Here is a 17,735-nt window from a genome sequence, read left to right as displayed (position 1 = left end):
CATGGTATTCAGATATCCAAGTCACATGTGCCCACTAATACAGTCCACAACTTTTCTTCCCTCTAAATTACCGTACAAATGGTGCTAGTAATACAGAATCATTGGAATCCAGCTCTTTATTTAATCTTGAATAATCAATAGTAGAGGAAGCTTCTCGTTCAAGTTTGGCAAAGAAGATCTCTTTTTCTTCTTGTTCTTCCAAGGTATCCAATCCAACTCCCATGATACTTTGATTAGGCCCAGAAGCTAAAACTGAATCTATATTTCAAAACAAAGAATAAACTAATTGTGACTGTGCTCTGTGTCCACATAGAATAGTCATAATAGTTAACAACAACTATAGACAGACTCACAAAATATTAACAATATCAAATAAACAAGCTAGTACCAGGAGCCTTCAGCTCACGAGATGCAGCTGACAGAAGTGAAGAATCCTGACTTGCAATGAATTAAGGGAAACAGTTTGTAATAACAGTTTATTTAGATCTAGCTAGCTTCATGAAATGGCTGCGCTCTCAGTTCTCACCATTTGTCTCCAGGCTGTCTCTACTGAAGGATACAGCAACCCCATCACTTTTCTGAAGCTGCATCTTTTCCACGTGCATATTCTCATCAGTTTCTCCCATAGGCTGTGAAGTGTTCTGTGTCTTGATAAAGCTTCCATTGGCTCCAAGCATTCCTAGGAAAAAAGTAGCAATATTCTTCACTATCATCTAAAAGCTATTTGTATTTGACACTTCAGTCTCTTAGTCATCTTCCAGAACAACCAATTTTAAGCTCATGCTGCAACTGCAAAGATACCTGGTCTCACAAATCACATTCATCTAACTTCAGTTTCTATTATGAGATACGTAAATCTTGTTTAATTACAATTAATTAGTCTGATATATACATTTGCTTCCCATTCTTCATATTTGCACACAAACATATAGTTCAGCATGCGGCAAATATAACAACTGTAAAAACTGATTTACTGTTATGTTACTTATGGAGGACAATCACACACACAAACTCTATACAGAAATTAATATTTCTTTGTTAAAAGACTATTAATTTTTTTTGATCTACCACCCACAGACTTTTGAAAATTGTAGCCATTGGCCCAGCAGCTGCTTTTCATTTGTTGCAAGCTAAATGTTTCAAGGAAAAAAACAGATATCAAAGTTACTTAAAGGTCACTGATGAACACCCAGTTCTTCCATTCTGTATGTTTATGTAACTAGAACATACAGTTGCTCTCCTTACTGTAATTTCATTGTAATGAGGGTTCAACTTCACCATACTAACTTTATGTGTGAATTCTACTCTCAGAACACTACCTTATCTACTTCCTTATGGAAAACTAAAAGCCAAATATTGCAGTACATTACTAGTTAAAAAGCAGCACCAAGTCCCTTCTGCCTGTCCCTAACACACTCAAATTTATACTTAGATTCTTTGGAGGTTCTTTTAGGAGAAAGGCTAGCAGAAAAGCTGCTTATGCATTTTATCCAATGACATACAAAATGATTTCACAGTTCTCACAGAAGGAAACAGAAACCGTGTCAATCTTTTCCAACATGAATCTCCGGTTGGTAACATAAACTCAGAATTTTTTGTTCTATCTGACCAAATGACTGTAGCTGTGTCCTTGTACTGAACATACCAGGAGAGGTGAAGACACTGACAACAGCTCATTTCCTGCTGGCAGGAGACTGCAGGAGATGCGTACGTCAATAACCCTTAAGACCAAGAACACTAAACCAGTCTTCCACATGCTGATCAAGTGCTTTGGCTCTGGGCTGTTACTCTGTCCTCTACACAGGTCCAACCAAGTCCCTTTTAAGAAATGCCATACTTGCCTATATCATGACAATGGAGAATGCTCTCCCTTCAGTACTGAAAATGTACCCAGGGTGAGGAAGTAAGAGTCTGAACATCTTCTCCTTCCCTACTGGGCAGCCCTTAGCATGTGCATTCTGATTGTAAGAGCCTCCCTGTTAAGAAGTAGAATAGTTTTTTTTTTTTTTTCTTTATTTCAATGACAAAGTCCCCTTGCACATTTTATTGGGAGGCTAAGTGCATAAGATCCTACATCTTGGAAATGACTTCCACATTCCTGTATCTTAACTTCAGCTCCGTCCTCGATACAAAGCTCTGACTGACTTGCTTTGCATACAACAAATAAATGTCAGAGACATTGACTAAAGGTCAAGATCCATACGTATGCAAAGTCAATGCCTAAATAAATACATTTTGCTACTACATTGAAAAGTATAAAATGTAAAGCTCAAAGTGCTGAAGTGAAAAAGTACAAATACTCCATTTCTCTGGTAGCTAAATGCAGTAATTTAAAGTAATTTACCCACGTGGCGCTCTATTCTAGTTACCAAGACAGCAAACAGGAGTCTGTCTGCAGCTGGGTCACAAGTTTTTTGCAGAGCTTTAGATTAGCCATAATCTCACCAGACCTCCAACACCCTATTTTTTCAATGAGACTATGCTAGCAGAATCAAAGATAAACTGTCACTGCCCTCCTATGCAAGATTTACAAGAAAGGAGATGGGAATATACTTCAGTAAAAAGACATTAGAACATTTAACAGAACAAAAGTTTAGAGAAAAACATTTTCCTGAGTTCTTTCATCTAAATCATCTCAAACTCAATGAACTTTCTGAACAGACTTACACTGATCTTTAAGGTTTCATGGGATTTATGTAAGCTATCTAATATTTTTTAAGTATTCTGCCAGTTCAAACCAGACCAGAGCTTTTTTAAAAAAGCACCTTCCATAATAATCTGAAAATCAAATTGAGTTTTGTAACTCAGCCAGACATACACCCCAGATTACAGGGGATACTACTGTTGCTAATGAAGGCAAGAATGTCTTTTTTACTCACCTTACGCAATCTGAACTCTGAGAAACCTATCAAACTTTGAAAAAATATCAACTTGGATGGATTTCAAAGTCTTTTCACTATGTTTTTTTGGCTGTATGAAGAGTGCTGCTGATTTCTGTGGGGCTTGCAAGAGTGATTTATTTTGGGGGGTATTTTTTACTTTTCATAAAAACTTCTTGAACCAGCAGTTTTCTTGAACTCCCCAGATTTCACTACCCATATCTTCACATGCAATATTTTGTAAGGCTAATGATATACAGCATTATTTTTTAAAGTCCTGCCACTTTAAATTAATTAAAATAAGAACCTGAGTTTCACTTAGAAAAATATTTCTAACCACCACAATTACAGAGAAAAGTTTAAAACCATAAATACAAAGGACTCAAACCTACAGACAATGACAAACATCTATTTTAAAAGTAACTTCTTTTCTCCGTAATCTGACCAGGACTGTCAGAATTGAGCCATTTTACCTTTTTAATATCATATAAAATACATTAAATTTGTTACCCTCAGAACTGTCTGGACTGTCAGAAGTGAGGTTTCCTTCTTCTTTGTTTAAGCACGAATCTTTCTTGTCCTTATGAAATTTTTCCAGCATTTTGAATTTAGACAAAGCCTTGCTGCGAGATGCACTGGAAGAAGGTTTAGGAGGAACTACTTTTAAGTGTACACAAACATTTGTAAGTTTTTATACATAATGGACAAGGAATAAAGAGAAAAATAAGATGTGAGAATTCAAATTGACACTTCTGAAAAAGTAATGAAGTTCAGTTTCTTGTAGATTGAATTATCTATAATTTTCTAGCTATAACTAAAAATTAAAGTTAATACTTATAAATTCTGAGAATAAAACTCCTTTTTCCCCTCCTCTTTTTATTTTTAAAAAAGACAAATTCCTTCTTGCTCCACATATACCTTGCATTCAAATACACTGTTCTAGGAGCTCAATATATTACCTGGAAACAAAGAAAACTAGTAAAACTACTTCAACAATAAAAGCAGTTTTGTACTACAAGTTTTCAAAGAAAGCATCTAGATCGGTTCAAAGAAAAGTGGAAAAACATAGGTACATAAATGTGAATTCCTACTGTCTTTAGCACTGTCAGGTACAAGAACTGCATGTTTGCTCAAATCCTTGTGAGGACTTGCGTAGCAGAAAATACAACCAAACACCTTCCGTTCACATTAGTAGAATTACCTTTTAGATAACAGTACCTATGCTGAAAACTGTGCTGTCTCTCACGATACTTAGATGATAGTCACACTACACACTTTATATACCTTAGGGTATCCAGTTGCACCGCATTAGACTTTTCCTTGTTCAAACTGTCACAGTGGAGGGGGCTTCTAAATTGGCTAATTCAGAGAAAACTCTTAGTTACAGGTCTTTTGAATTCACCTTGACACAAGAGAGCAAGAGTAGGCTAGGGGATCAGGCCAAATACTTCTGCTATCTAGAAAGAGGACTATGGGGATATGTGACTAGAAGCTAACCCAACTCAGAAATATCCAAGATGACTAAAGGAAGCTGGTGAGCATATGGCAGGTGCAGTACAAAAAGAAAAACAGTATGAAATCCATTCTGATACAATGCATGGGTCCTTTATTCCCTCCAGTGATGTCCACATCCACTAATGAGGCATCACCTCTCTAGATTTATATTCTCCCACATTTACTGGGAAACTAAAAGTGTTGACAGCATGCCTTCTATTGTAAATAATGCAAACACCTGATGCCTTTTAAAACTGTAATTAACTATCAAAGTCCTCCTGTTGCTCATATTTCAAATACTAAGCCTAATTTGAGAAATAAATTCAGTTTTAACGTCTATCTCCCAGACCGAGATGCTTTATAGCTATTCTATGCAAATGAGGCTTATGAAAACAGGGCAGCATATACGCTCTAGAAAACTAACATAGGGATACGTTCTATAGACTACATAGTAGATCACCAACATGATCTAAAGACCAAGTGCCAAATATTTCTTTGCCATAGCTCTCCAAAATTTAACACCAAAGCCACGTTTAAGCTAGTACATACAAGTTAATTGCTATTGTCATTTACACAAAAGTATTTCATGGATCAACATTAATAACTCTTAATTATTCTTTGGAATTTCTCTTCAGAGAGCATAAAAAGTGACTTCACATAAAAGGCTGAATCTGAAGTTACGTTGACTAAAATAATCCTGCAGATTAAACAACTTAGTTTGTCATTATTACACCAACTGTACTGTTTCCATGCCAGGGCAGAATGCACAGAGCAGTCTGCTGGTCAGCAGAGGGAAAAGAATCACATCAGTAGAAAATAAGCAGAATACTTATCTGACTGCAATCTTTGAAATTAAACAAGCAGAACAGTGAATATTAATATTTCTTGAGTATGAAATGAAGAAAGTGTAAGAGATTTTCTGTTTACTACACATACTGATTTTTGTTTGGATTTTCAAAGTTATCTACCCCCCGCTGGCTTACATTCAATACTCTCTGTCCTACTACTTCACTATAGGTAGTGATGTATGATGTGACAAAAATTCAGCAAAAGTTCACACAGTTAATAATCTCTTCTGGAAATGACAAATGAAGTAAGTGGCAGCTTGCTTTCAGTGAGAACACTATGGTCATATGGGTGATTTGCAAAGGATTTTCTATAGGAAACGCACTAGTAACACAAGGCTGATACTGAATAAATATAACAAAACATTTAATCAAATACCAGACTGGGAATTTGAATGAGGACTCTTTTGTTCACTATTTTCCACTATCTCAGCATGGCTTTCCATCAGATTCTTCTCTTTTCTCGGTTTAACAAATCTTGTTTGAAAATCTTGAAAAGTAAGACAAGCAGCAAGAACAGACAGGACAGGAATTCTTATTATCCAATTTCTTTTTATCATTTAAATGACAAAAGCAAGTAGAAAGGACATTAGTTAGAGGTAGATCTTTAACCTGTCAAATATGGAAGACAGTCTCTTGAAACATAATTTGCACATTTAATTTCAAAGCTGAAGAACAAAGAGTTCAAACGTGCCTAGAATAACAAGTTGAGTTATTTTAAAATGTGCTTTGTACTTCTCATCCAAATGAACAGAAAAAGTCTACGCTGTTTACCATTAATGTACAAAATCAAGTGAAAACGGGCTATTAGTTTAAATCTCTACCTATTTCCTGGCACTTCTGGAACAAGATGCTTTGGAAAAAACAATCCGGCAAATAAATATATAGTATATATTTAGTCTTCCAGTCATCTCTCTTTGTGTCTTTCAAGAAAGCATGACATAGATACTGAAGTAACTCAAAATGAAAACTGAGCTCAAACTGGAAACAAGTTCTTAGCCTGGTGCATTACTCAGCTAATTAGCCAGACTTAATATAACAATAGCTCTACAGTGTCACCCAAACACACCAACTCATACATATGGAGCATGTATTTGTAATGCAGTGCCACAGTGTGGATGGAGGTAAGGTTTATACGTTTACATAAGTTTGATTCATGGTGACAAAACATTTGAAAAATAATAATTCTATAAGCTGACAGCCTGTTAACAAAGTCCTAACTGCAACCAATGTGGAGGTTCAAGCCTAGAAGAATACATAAGGATCTCTACAAAATTTCAAAGCACACCAACATTATACTTTTTGGAAATTAAATTCAGCTTATTTCCATATTTGTTATCATCACAGCAATATTATTTTTTTTTTCCACAGGACAATTATTTTGCTATTTAGGGCACATTTAATAACCTTACAAAAAAGCTACAAATCTAAATCATCTTCTCAGTCATTCCACGCAGTAATTTATATTGCAATGCTGCTGTGCCTTCATCCATTATTAATACATCTGAGCAACATACTACACAATATACACCTGCTGAAGAATATTAGATCTGGCAAAATTGTATTTGACAAAGTACTTGGAAGTGTGAAAGACAGAGAGGAAAAAAGAAGCAATTCTAGAAGCCTATCCACACTGAATTCCTTACAGTCACCTGTCATTTTAAAATACTGCAAGTATATCTACATGAACTAAAATCATAGCATAGTTTGTAGTGTGTACACACATGTATAAATCCCCCTTTACATGTGGGATTCATCACTCTCAGTTATAGCCACATAAAAGTTATCTACTTTTGCAATGGCAGAGGAAAACTCAGTTTATATTGAAGGTGGCCAAGTTGGCCTCTGCAAACGGCTCTCTTTTGACTCTAAGTTAATTGCCCTACAACTAAACTTTAGTTAGCAGAATGGCATTCATCATAGTACAGATTGCTTCTGTGCTTCGCAGTTCCTAACCTATCACAGTATACGTTAATACAACTGCTACCATTTGCGAGTGTCCAGTGTGACAAATATAGCCCTTTCCTCGTGCAATGATAAAATCAGGAGCTCTGCTTCGTGCCATAGAGCTATCCTCTTCTTGCCAAGACAGAACCTGGAAAGCTCTCTAGTAAAACATAAATGCCTCTCTGCTTGGTAATATTAAAGTACTAGGTGGGATATGGCTCACTGCATATGTCCCGCAAGCGTGGAATTCCATGCGGACAGTGGTGGCAGAGGTGTAGATGAACTAAAACTAATCTGGCTGGCAAAAATGGTGCTCGGGGAAGAATTCAGTACACAGATCTAGCCTATTTGCCCCACGTTCTTGTATTCTCAATCTTATTATGTCCAGCTGCCAAGACATGTTGGACCTTTGATTCAAAACACATTACACACAGATTACTTTCAACTCCCTCCGAAAAAATCCCACCCCTCATGAGGAGTATGAATATGAACAGGCTAGCTTCTTTTGCAAGTAAATGGACTCCATACTGGCAAAACTGGGTAGGCTCACCTTCTGAATGTTTTCCTGTTAAAGGAGAAGCTTTTTTTTAAGAGAGACTTCAAAAAGTTTACCAGAACTCTTTTCTTATTTTATACATCGGTAAACTGCAGATCAAGCATGTTTCAGTTCTAACAGCTTTTTTCTAGTTAAACTACACAGCTGATAAGATATTCTTAATTTAAAAAATAAAAGTGGTGGAACTGGTTTGGATGGGAACAACTTGATATAATCACATTATTTCTTCTGATTCTGCTTTGCATTGTACTTAACCCATACAAGCACTCTTCTCTAAAACTTGTAGTCACCCTGCCTTTACATATCAGTGTTTTTTGGTTTAAGCAGCATGAGCAGCATCAAAGTGCTTTATGGGTTGCCTCAAGCATCTCAGAAAAGCCATGGAAGAATGCTGAACTTCTAAAGTCACCTGAAAATTTTATTTGATAGTATGTAGAAAAGTGAGGACATGATAACAGCTTAATTCTCACACTTTGCCCAGCAAGAACACTCTGTCCTTCCATTTTTTGAAAAGCTGTAAGGAAATCATAAGATCTCATAATGACCTATAAAAACTCTCTCGTATCCATACGAGTTTTCCAGTAACATCTTAAAAGGCCAGAGACAGGTAAGCAGTCCAGACAACACCTATTAGGGTTATGCCTAAATTGCACAACTGCTTACTAAGATTTGACTCCTAACTATGACAACACTGACAGGACAGAGCTACGCTTAAAATCAGAGACTACCAGCAGTATCTTAACTCTGTCATATGAAAAACTGATTTTTGGAACTTTCTGTTAAGCTCCAGTTGTAAGTTATACAAATCATGAAAATAAGAAGCCACCAACTACTACAGGAAAGAGAGGCAATCACCCTGTGGAAACTACTTACAGGCTTTACTACCCAATAAGAAAACAAAGAAATGGAAAACTAGAGGTGGAATGCTTGCAAATAGTCATATATTTCCTTCCAGAACTATGTGACCAAGTAAATACTGAACTAGTAATCACATCATCACAGTCCTTTTCCCCTTGAACCATGGTTCTTGGCAAGGAAAATGTTGAGAATACTGACAGATATATCTTTGAATCAGCTGCTGTTGAAACGTTTCCCCAACCTATTACAAACGTTGTCATTATCAGAAGATTATACAAATTGGTCTTTTTCCTCTCCAGTTTTGAAAACAGAAATCTATAAAATGTAAGTATAAGGAACAGGTTGGTTACAAAACACACCTACAAATATTTCAGCAGAATTCATATTACATTTTCTAATTATCTTGCTATTTATAATATGTTTACTCTTTACAAGTTTTAATAACTTGAAAGCTACAGAAAAAAACAACAGAAAGCTTGCTTACAGCTTGAATATGATCCTTTTTAAAAAATTACAATTACATTTGAGTTTTATACTTTTCTAACTTGCACTGTAATGTTCCAAAGGACTTGAGTGGCATCAACTTAATCTGAAACCAGGCCTGTATGAAGAGAAAGAACTAGCCTGACCCCCGGTGGCCAAAAAATTGCAAAACCATAATTATTTACCACCATCATCCGAATCTTCCTCAGATATCCACCATGGCACTGAATCCTTTTTCTTCATTTCTTTTTTCCTGGGCTGTCCCAATGTCTCGAGAATGCTGGATTTTTTCTTTGAATTTCCAAGTGAATCATCTGAAAGAGACTTAGTCAATTGCATACAAGATTAGAGAGAGTTTTTACATTTTCACATTGTTTAACTGTCTTTCAGCCACTCAATTCTGGACTTCCGAGTCCAGATGCCTCTTTTTACTCCCCACTGTCTGCCTTTTTTGTATACGCATGACAAAGTTGAGTAAGAAACAATAACTATATTCAAGTGGCATAATACTGCATATTGTAATAACCCCACTGTCAGAATTTGGCTATGTTAAAAGCTAACTGCTTAGTAGAGTATATGTCCAAATGAACAGCAGAATCAGCTCTTTTTTAATTAGTTACAACATACAAGAATCAAAATCCTGAGAGATCCCTGAAGATAATGAAGTAGAGCAGAAACAGTTTTGCCTTGGCCTTGCTTTGTACACAAACAACATTATTAATATTCTAAAAATAACGCTCCACAAGCAACATTCTAGCTCCCAGCAAATCAGATTTCAGAAATTAATTTTATACTTCGTGTTCATGGAAATTAATAGAAATGCCAGAGCCATTCCTACCCAACTCTGCGTATTAAGCTTTCATAGGTGTTAGTCATCCATGCCGATTTTGACTGATAGCTTAAATCAATGGAGAAAAAAGTCTATGAGTATGAACATCCTATGAATTTAAGTTACTAAACAGTAACAGGAAGGAAAAGACTTACAGACACTTCATAAGACAATGGCAGTTTTTTGAGGTGATGCAGCTTTTTTAAAAAGAAAATAATCTCTGCTCCCTTCCTTTAATAAAGCTCTTCACGGCTTACAGCAGGCTCAGAGCCACAACATCCAGGCAAGGAACAAACAAATATATTCATTAAGCTAGTGCACTGCAACCTTACGTACTACATATTCTTCGTGCTTAAACTCAGTAAACATGGGGTTAAGGGGAGTGGCATACTTTTTATTTTTATCTGATGTTTTAGCCATAATTGTTGAAACCAATTGCCCTAAAGTGTCTTAAAGAACACAGTGAATAGAGTTAGCAAAAGCCGTAAAGCGTAAGACACAAAGAATTCACATATGAAATGCATCATATGGGAAAATTTCCAAAACTTCACTTTATAATAGTCACAAATAAGAAAATGTGACAGTATAAACAGAATACTAGAGACAACAGGATCGTGGGTACTTAATATATAAAACACAAGCGGATGTTTTATTAAAATAAGCCTCTGCAGTCCACTGCCTGATTCCTATGAAACAAAAAGCACTACCATAAAAGCCTACCTTTCCTGTATATCTAACGTGTCAATTTATATGGGCCTAACAAAAGCATCCATAAATCAAATGCCAATTATCCGAAACTACTACATTTAAGAAAAAAAACTATAAGAAAATAATATTCATATTAATATCTCTGACCAATAACATCTTTAGAGCTTGCAGTTGCACTTGAGAAAACTAAATGCCTGTCATACAGTCTCAGAGAGAAAATTATGTGCTCTGAGCCCTTGCACTTTAATAAAACACAATTTTAATAAATTATGAAACTACTGGACAACAGAATGTACCACAATTTCTTTAAGTTGGCTCAGTGACACAGAAGAAAACAGCTTTACATTCTTAATAAATGTCGTATAAATAACAACTTCCTTACACTAGTCCCAACACAAGTACTGGTGCCATTGTCCCCAAAGGTCGGACTGCCTTCTGCCAGCTAGAAGTACTGACAGGCACTTGATGCAAGCTCTGTTATCACTTGTTGTTTCTTTTATGACTAACAGTATCCTCTACTCTGCAAGCAGAACTTCAGTGATGCTCGTACTCCTTAGAGTATTGTAACTAAAGAAACTGAGACTCCCACAGGTTGTTCTCAAGGTCTGGAAACTTTCTATGTCCAGCCATCTTGTCAACTGCAGACAGTAAAGTTGCAGCAGCTGTGAAAGAAATGCTGACACAAAAATACTAGTGCATTTTTCCCAACACGTCATTTGTCTCAACAGTGAAACTTATGAAGATTTTTTCCTTCATTTGAAAAAATGTAAATAAATAAATCAATCAACTTTTTGGACCACTAATGGCTTTTCAGTGCCAGTAAGTGGCACTGATTTCTTCCTTCCCCTCCTCAGCCTTTCAGGAACACAGACACACACACACAAAAAAAAAAGTGCCAGTTGTTTAATCTCAACTTAAATAAAGCCAAAAGAGTCAGTTTTAAGAACTGGGACAACTACACGGCACATAATCAGCTTATCACCTCCTATACACATGAAGGAACTTAAGAAAGGAGGTAGGTAACACAGGATAGGATCTAAACCACTCAGACTTTCATGACCAGTTGTCATAATTATTTTATGAAACAAGTCTTTTTCAATAAAAGAAGTCTACTCCAAATATATTTTTAGCATAAAATAATATTTTAATATATTTGATCTTTTAATAAAAATAAAAAATGTTTTTCAAACATGGTTTAATGTGTAGTGTTACTCTTCCAGGTACTATTCTACAGATGGTATAGCCTTTCCTTTTGAAAGTCTTCCCTCTCAGCTGTCCATGAATATCAAGTAAAACAAAAGTCAACCTAGAAGCCTAGAAGCAGACAATGGCTTTTTCCTAACTTTGCTTTGCTTGAAGTGTCACCCAAAAAAAGCAATTAAAGCACAGTGTATTAGAAAGAGCTCCTCACAATGTATGTCCCAAGGGAACTTCACAGCCAACACTCAGAAAACTCAGGAGCCATACCAAAATGACAGGGGATACTAAATTAAAGTGACAATAGGGGAGGTAAACTAAAGCAAGATACTGGGGGTGGAGAGTAGAAGGATCACAGGCCCACAGACAATGGAGGAGGAAAAGAATTATGGATGGCAACAGGCCGTTCTGGCAAGGGGTTCAGAATAAGTATGACCAGTCAGAGAAATCATTAAAAGACCTATCCTAAATGCATTAATTGTTATTACACATTTGTGTTTCCTTCTGTATAACGATAAAAGCCTAGAAAATCCTCTTCACTGATAGCTTCTAAAGTTCAGTGCATATGCCAAAGGACTTTAGTTTAATTCTCATATTAGACCTGCATCATTCAACTGTATAGACAGTCTTTCTTTTAACTTTATAAGTTTTAATCACAAACATACATATAACCCCCCGCCCCCGACAAAGGCATTTTCACTATGAGTTATTTAAAAGGAAAAAGCCATCCTGCTCCATTTCTCCTCTGAAAGATTTGCTTAAACAATATTGTCTTCCTCAAACTACTAAGAGAGTTTTCGCTACTCCCCCCACCCCCACCGTTATACTCTCAACACAAACATCACCTACACAGTGATTTCACACCAGTTTCTCATCTTTCTAACGTTAAAAGGCTGCACACTTTTTATAAAAAAAAAACAAAAGCAAAGGGAGGGACGTAACATAAGATGAATGCATATAGAGTAACAGAGAGTAGATAATACCATTGTTATTTGGGTCTGTATCCAGCTGGCAAAACATAAAACAATGCATATTTTTAATGACTGGATTGGCAGTATATGTGTTTAAGCAAGCTTAAACACTTTACAGTTTTAGTTTGAAATGATAAAAAACAATTAAGACATGAGTTGTTAAAAGTTACATTCTCTGGAACATGCCAAATACCACTTCGAATAATTCAGTATAGCTATTTTGATTTTTTTCTAACTCAAGCATTCTCAACATGGGCAATAACTGAGGAGCAAGAAGAGCACGCCAAATGAGGAACAAAATATTAGAAGCAATCATATGCAGTTTTTTCAGATGGACAAAAAAAATAAACCTCCTTTCTCTTCCCGAGAGCAACTCCCTTCATAACAATATTAAGTACAGAACTTTTGACAGAAATGCACAGCCTAATTTTCTATTTTTACAAACATTAATGACGTCAGTGAATTCAAGAATGTTAGCTCAATCACATCATCAAATTAAAGGCCAATATCTACCTTTAAGTTATTTGTGAGTTAATTTTCAGATGGCATTTTAGTTTTCTGTTCTCTCAATTTAGTATTGGTCAGTGAAGTCACATTTATTCTGTATCTGTAAAAACACCTCACAAGCTGCATGGTCAAGGCAGAGTTACAGACCTACCCGGGAAAGCTAAATCTTCTTGAAAAAGAAGCCTCTGGTTACTACAGATCTTTACTACACAGTACAAAGCACAATTTTTATAGAATCTAGTACCTACATTTTTCACAAGTAATTAAATTGTAGCACAGCCTCTACAGCAAAAAAACTTTAAGCATACATTACATATAATAAAGACCCCCAAGAATATTCTCTGCCATCATTAGCTACACTTATATACAGTCACAGAATCTAGTAAAGGCCTTATGCATGTGGTATTTATATCTTAGGGTTACCACACTGTGTGTCTGATAGACTAGAGGGCAAATTCTGAAATTATAGGTCTATATGCAGTGAAAAAACCATACCAAGTTAGGACATTTTGACCATGTCCAATAATTGTTAGCTTAAGTCATAACTCACAGACTTGCATGATTTTGCCTGTACTCAAAATCATCAAGCACCATGAGGAATAAAAGGAATCAAATTAAAATTTTCTAATCACTACAACATACTTCATTTTGTTAGGATTAATATAAGAATTTTTAAATAGAATTCACTGAAATTGGGTATTGCACAGAAAAATAAGGAATTTCTTAAAACGTAGCTTGTGCCTACGTACAGGAGGTTTTTATCTCATTTTCAATGATATAGCAACTTGAAGCTTCTGCTACTAAATAGCACACACAATTAAATTGAAACAACAATCAAGAAGCAAGTGCTCTTTCTGAAGATACAACCTAGCAGTAACAAAATATGTCTTTAATCACAAAACTGTTCTCTTGGTTTCAGTACAGCAAAATAGTATGAATTAAGTTTAGCAATGAAGTTAAGACCTTGCAAAGACCCACACATAAGACAGCTATGTGAATTATGTGATAAAAGCGCAGATGCATCTTCCATTTCATATTCTTCCATACTCAATTTTCCCCCTGTATTTTAATAGAGAAAAGGGATGTGACCTTGCTCTGAAACCTACCTCTTTCAGAAACTCTTCAAACTGCTCATCTAATTCTTCTTTTGAAAATCGATGGGCCATAGTCTGCAATTGGATGTTACCTTCCAAACAACTGAGTTTAAATAATAAGATTTAAAATAAAAATACAGTTAATTAAAAGCACGTTGAAATTAGAGGTAGCCTGCATGAAAGCAGGATGATTTGCTGCTTTCATAGAGAGCTATAAGAAAAAAAAAAAAAAAAAAAAAAAAATCTTGAGAGAAGTCAAATTTCATTCCTCCCACTCCTAATTTAAATTCCTTACTGAACAAGATAAACAATGCAAACATACCTGGATTACCCAAATTCCTCATAATCAAAATACTCATTTCCAAAACAACAGTTTCAGCATTTAAACTTTGAAGGATAAATAAAACATGACTCTCTTCACCATCTTTACATTTTTCTTCAAAAGACAGCTCTCTTAGCTACTCACAATTAAGCATTTTGTCAATGATCAAACAAGAATCCACTGCAGTAATACTTCACATCCATTTTAACGGCTTTTAATTCCTTTCTATGTTTCTTCTCTAAAACTGGAGACATCTGGCATTCTAAGTTTTGTTTCATTGTCTCTGCTGTGCTTAGGACTCAGTAGACAATAAATGCATGGAATTCTTTAGGATTAGAGGATGACATTTGGTTTGATCTGCCCTGACACAGAAAACCAATGGCACTTGCCCCTCTCCCTTTCCCAAAAGTCTGTGTTGACTTCTCAGGTGTAAAATATTTCCCACACTCAAAACACTACAAAGCTTTTGTGTATCATACTGCTCAACACATATGGCTACCTTCAAAACTGCATATGTATAGCAGTATTAAACTTCCCTAGGATCTTCCAGGCTGAGAAGTGCTATGTAGACATAAAACATTTGCAGAAATGCTTTTACCATTAAATATAACTTCTCCCAATATGGAGCTCTCTCAGTACACAGGACTGTTACCTACCTAGTAAATTGATTTTGACAGGAGAGTTCTGACAAGTGCTTCCTGCTTTCACTCCTTATCCATTCATAGACCACCCGACACTTTGGCTTTGGCAGTTAAAAAAAAAAAATTATAGCAGACTGCCCAGACTTGGAATTGAATAAGATATCCTTATGTCAGCACTTGGACAGTATCTCTGAAAACATGGGAAGAAGATTAAGAATGTTACCTCTCATGACACAGACAATCTAATATCCTTTTCTACTTTCACATCAAAGAACACTAGATGCTAAACACTAGATGCTTTAACAACTACTTAAGCAAGTGGAGAATAATTAGTTCCAGCCTTGACAGAAAAACAAACTGATTCTTCTGACATTATCTGTACTTCTGTCTACCTTATAATTACAGCTTTTAAAATAAAACTAACAATATAAAACTTTATTTTTCAAAAGGACAACAAATATATCAGACAATTTCCATAACAGTAGATTACAGATAAACATTATTCTTAGCAAATATACTTTCCAACCATACCTGTAGAACTGGAGGCCTGCAAATGACTTCGCAAGTTGTAAACTAAAGTGACTTGCTGGGATATATGCTATAATAGTGCAGAAAGCAGAAGTTTTGGGAAGGTATGGCTAAACCATAGGAACGAAGGAAAGCTTATATAGCCTAACACATTTCATGTAATCCCCTAATCCTCCCAGAGCTGGGACCAGCCGTGACCTGATCCTCCTCCTCCGCTGGCTTCCCCTACAGCACAGGCAGAGCCGGCACACGGCGGCTGCCGGGCAGCAGCCCTGGGGCCGGCGGGCCGTGCTCCTCCCAACCCCAGCTGCGACCCGCGGCTCTCCTCCGGCCCCGTCCTCTCCCGGCCTGGACCTAACGAATGCTGGGGAAGGGCAGCGACAGCCCCCGGCAGCGCGGGGGCTCGGGGCCGGGCGGGAGAAGGGAGAGCAGCCCCGATGGGGCACCGCCAGGCCGAGCCGGCGGGCAGGGCTCGGCTCCGCGACCCGAGGGGACGCTCCAAAGGGCGGCGAAGAAAGCAGCCCGAAGCCGAACGCTGCCCTGCCTCGGGGCGCCGAGAGCATACCTGGGCCGCGCCGGGCCCCGCTCGGCCACGGCCGCCTCCCTCGCTGGCGGCGCGGTTGCCTAGGAAACCCTCCCGGCCTCCGTACCGCCCGCCAAAACGGGTCGCGGGGTGCCGGGTCACGTGGTCCGCCAAACCCGCCGGCTTTCCCCTCCGCCGCCGACGCGCGTGCAGACACGTGACGGAGGCGGGCGAGGCCGCGCGCCGGCCGCCATCGCTGCCGTGGCAAAGGTCACCTCGCCCCGGCCCCGCCCTCCCGGCTGAAGGCGGAAGTCGGCGCGCGGTCACGTGAGGCGGCGGCGCGCGCCGGGCATGCGGAAGGGCGCCGCCTGCTGGGCGGCGGGCGGGAAGCGCCGGCGGAGACGGGAGGGGGGAGAGGAGCCGGGCAGCGCCGCAGCCGCTCACAGCTGCCGCCGTGAGCGGTCACGCCAGGGCAACGCAGCAGCCCCGGGCGCCGCCCGCCGAGCCAGCGAGGCCTGCCCGCGCACCTGCCTCCGGCGAGCGGGAGATGCGAGCGACACGGCGTTTGGCGGGGCGAGGAGGGTGCCGGCCCCGGGGACTGCGCCGCGCCCCCCGCAGGGCCGGGCTCGGGGCCCCTCTGTCCACCCTGCCCGCGGGCTGCCGGCGGCGGCGGGAGCAGGTCGGGGACGCGGCTGACGTTCCCCCGCCGCTGTCGGTTCTCCTGCGCCTGGTGTTCGCGCCGTGTCTGTGTTCTGCCGCCCGGGAGCCTGCGGGCGACGCCAGCCCCGTGCCGAGGACCACCCAGGCTCCTGCTCCCGAAACCTGCGGGGCCAGCGCTGTTGCCACCTGCGGCCACAATGTCTTCGCCAGCTTCCTGAGGGACGTGCTTCTCCCGAAGTGGTTCAGCTGATCTTTTGCAAAAGCAAGACGGAAAGAGTTAAAAGCGTGTTGCTCTCCCTAACGCGAAGGTCAAACCCAAACCATCCCTTCTCGCTCTTACGCAGAAATTCACTTCTCGAGCTTCTCTAATGTTTCAGCCTTAGCTGTCAGCCGCTGTGCCTTTAATACATTTTAGCACATCTCTGGAAATGTTTAAAATATGCAGAGAAATTAATGACCCCTGTTTCTCTGACCACTGTCTCTCAAATAACCACAGAACAATTGCAGTCTGTGCTTCCATGTGCTCTCCAGCTAGGGTCTGTCAGTGGTGTTTGTTGTGAGAGTCACGTTGCTTTAGGAATTTTTACGCCAGCATTTAGTAAATGGCAAAATAAAACAAGCTCACTTAAGAACACAAATGAACATTGTTTGCACACGCACACACATTTTGATTCTCTGTTGAGCAGACTTGGA

At 38.7% G+C, this 17,735-nt stretch overlaps 1 protein-coding gene across 6 annotated transcripts in view; it reads right to left on the bottom strand.

Annotated features, from left to right (window-relative positions):
* The window catches only part of CEP162 (centrosomal protein 162), a 49,417-nt gene extending 32,819 nt beyond the window's left edge, over nt 1-16,598 (bottom strand). For 2 of the 6 annotated variants that reach the window (XM_068411434.1, XM_068411452.1), the window contains exons 1-7: nt 16,425-16,598; nt 15,863-15,929; nt 15,347-15,521; nt 14,381-14,471; nt 9,248-9,386; nt 527-679; nt 72-258 (exon numbers count right to left, since the gene is read on the bottom strand). In XM_068411434.1, coding sequence (XP_068267535.1) covers nt 72-258; nt 527-679; nt 9,248-9,386; nt 14,381-14,440 — 539 coding nt within the window. In that variant the 5' untranslated portion in view covers nt 14,441-14,471; nt 15,347-15,521; nt 15,863-15,929; nt 16,425-16,598. Of the gene's footprint in view, nt 1-71; nt 259-526; nt 680-3,389; nt 3,515-9,247; nt 9,387-14,380; nt 14,472-15,346; nt 15,522-15,862; nt 15,930-16,424 lie in introns of those variants that run through there. The other 4 variants (XM_068411466.1, XM_068411444.1, XM_068411476.1 and 1 more) reach the window with 4 other exon arrangements.
* Nucleotides 16,599-17,735: the final 1,137 nt, after the last annotated feature.

The sequence above is a fragment of the Nyctibius grandis genome, chromosome 1 (genome assembly GCF_013368605.1).
Source record: "Nyctibius grandis isolate bNycGra1 chromosome 1, bNycGra1.pri, whole genome shotgun sequence".
NCBI classification, from domain to species: domain Eukaryota; kingdom Metazoa; phylum Chordata; class Aves; order Nyctibiiformes; family Nyctibiidae; genus Nyctibius; species Nyctibius grandis.
Note: the sequence above shows the minus strand (reverse complement) of the source record. Positions and strands in the feature narration are given on the sequence as shown.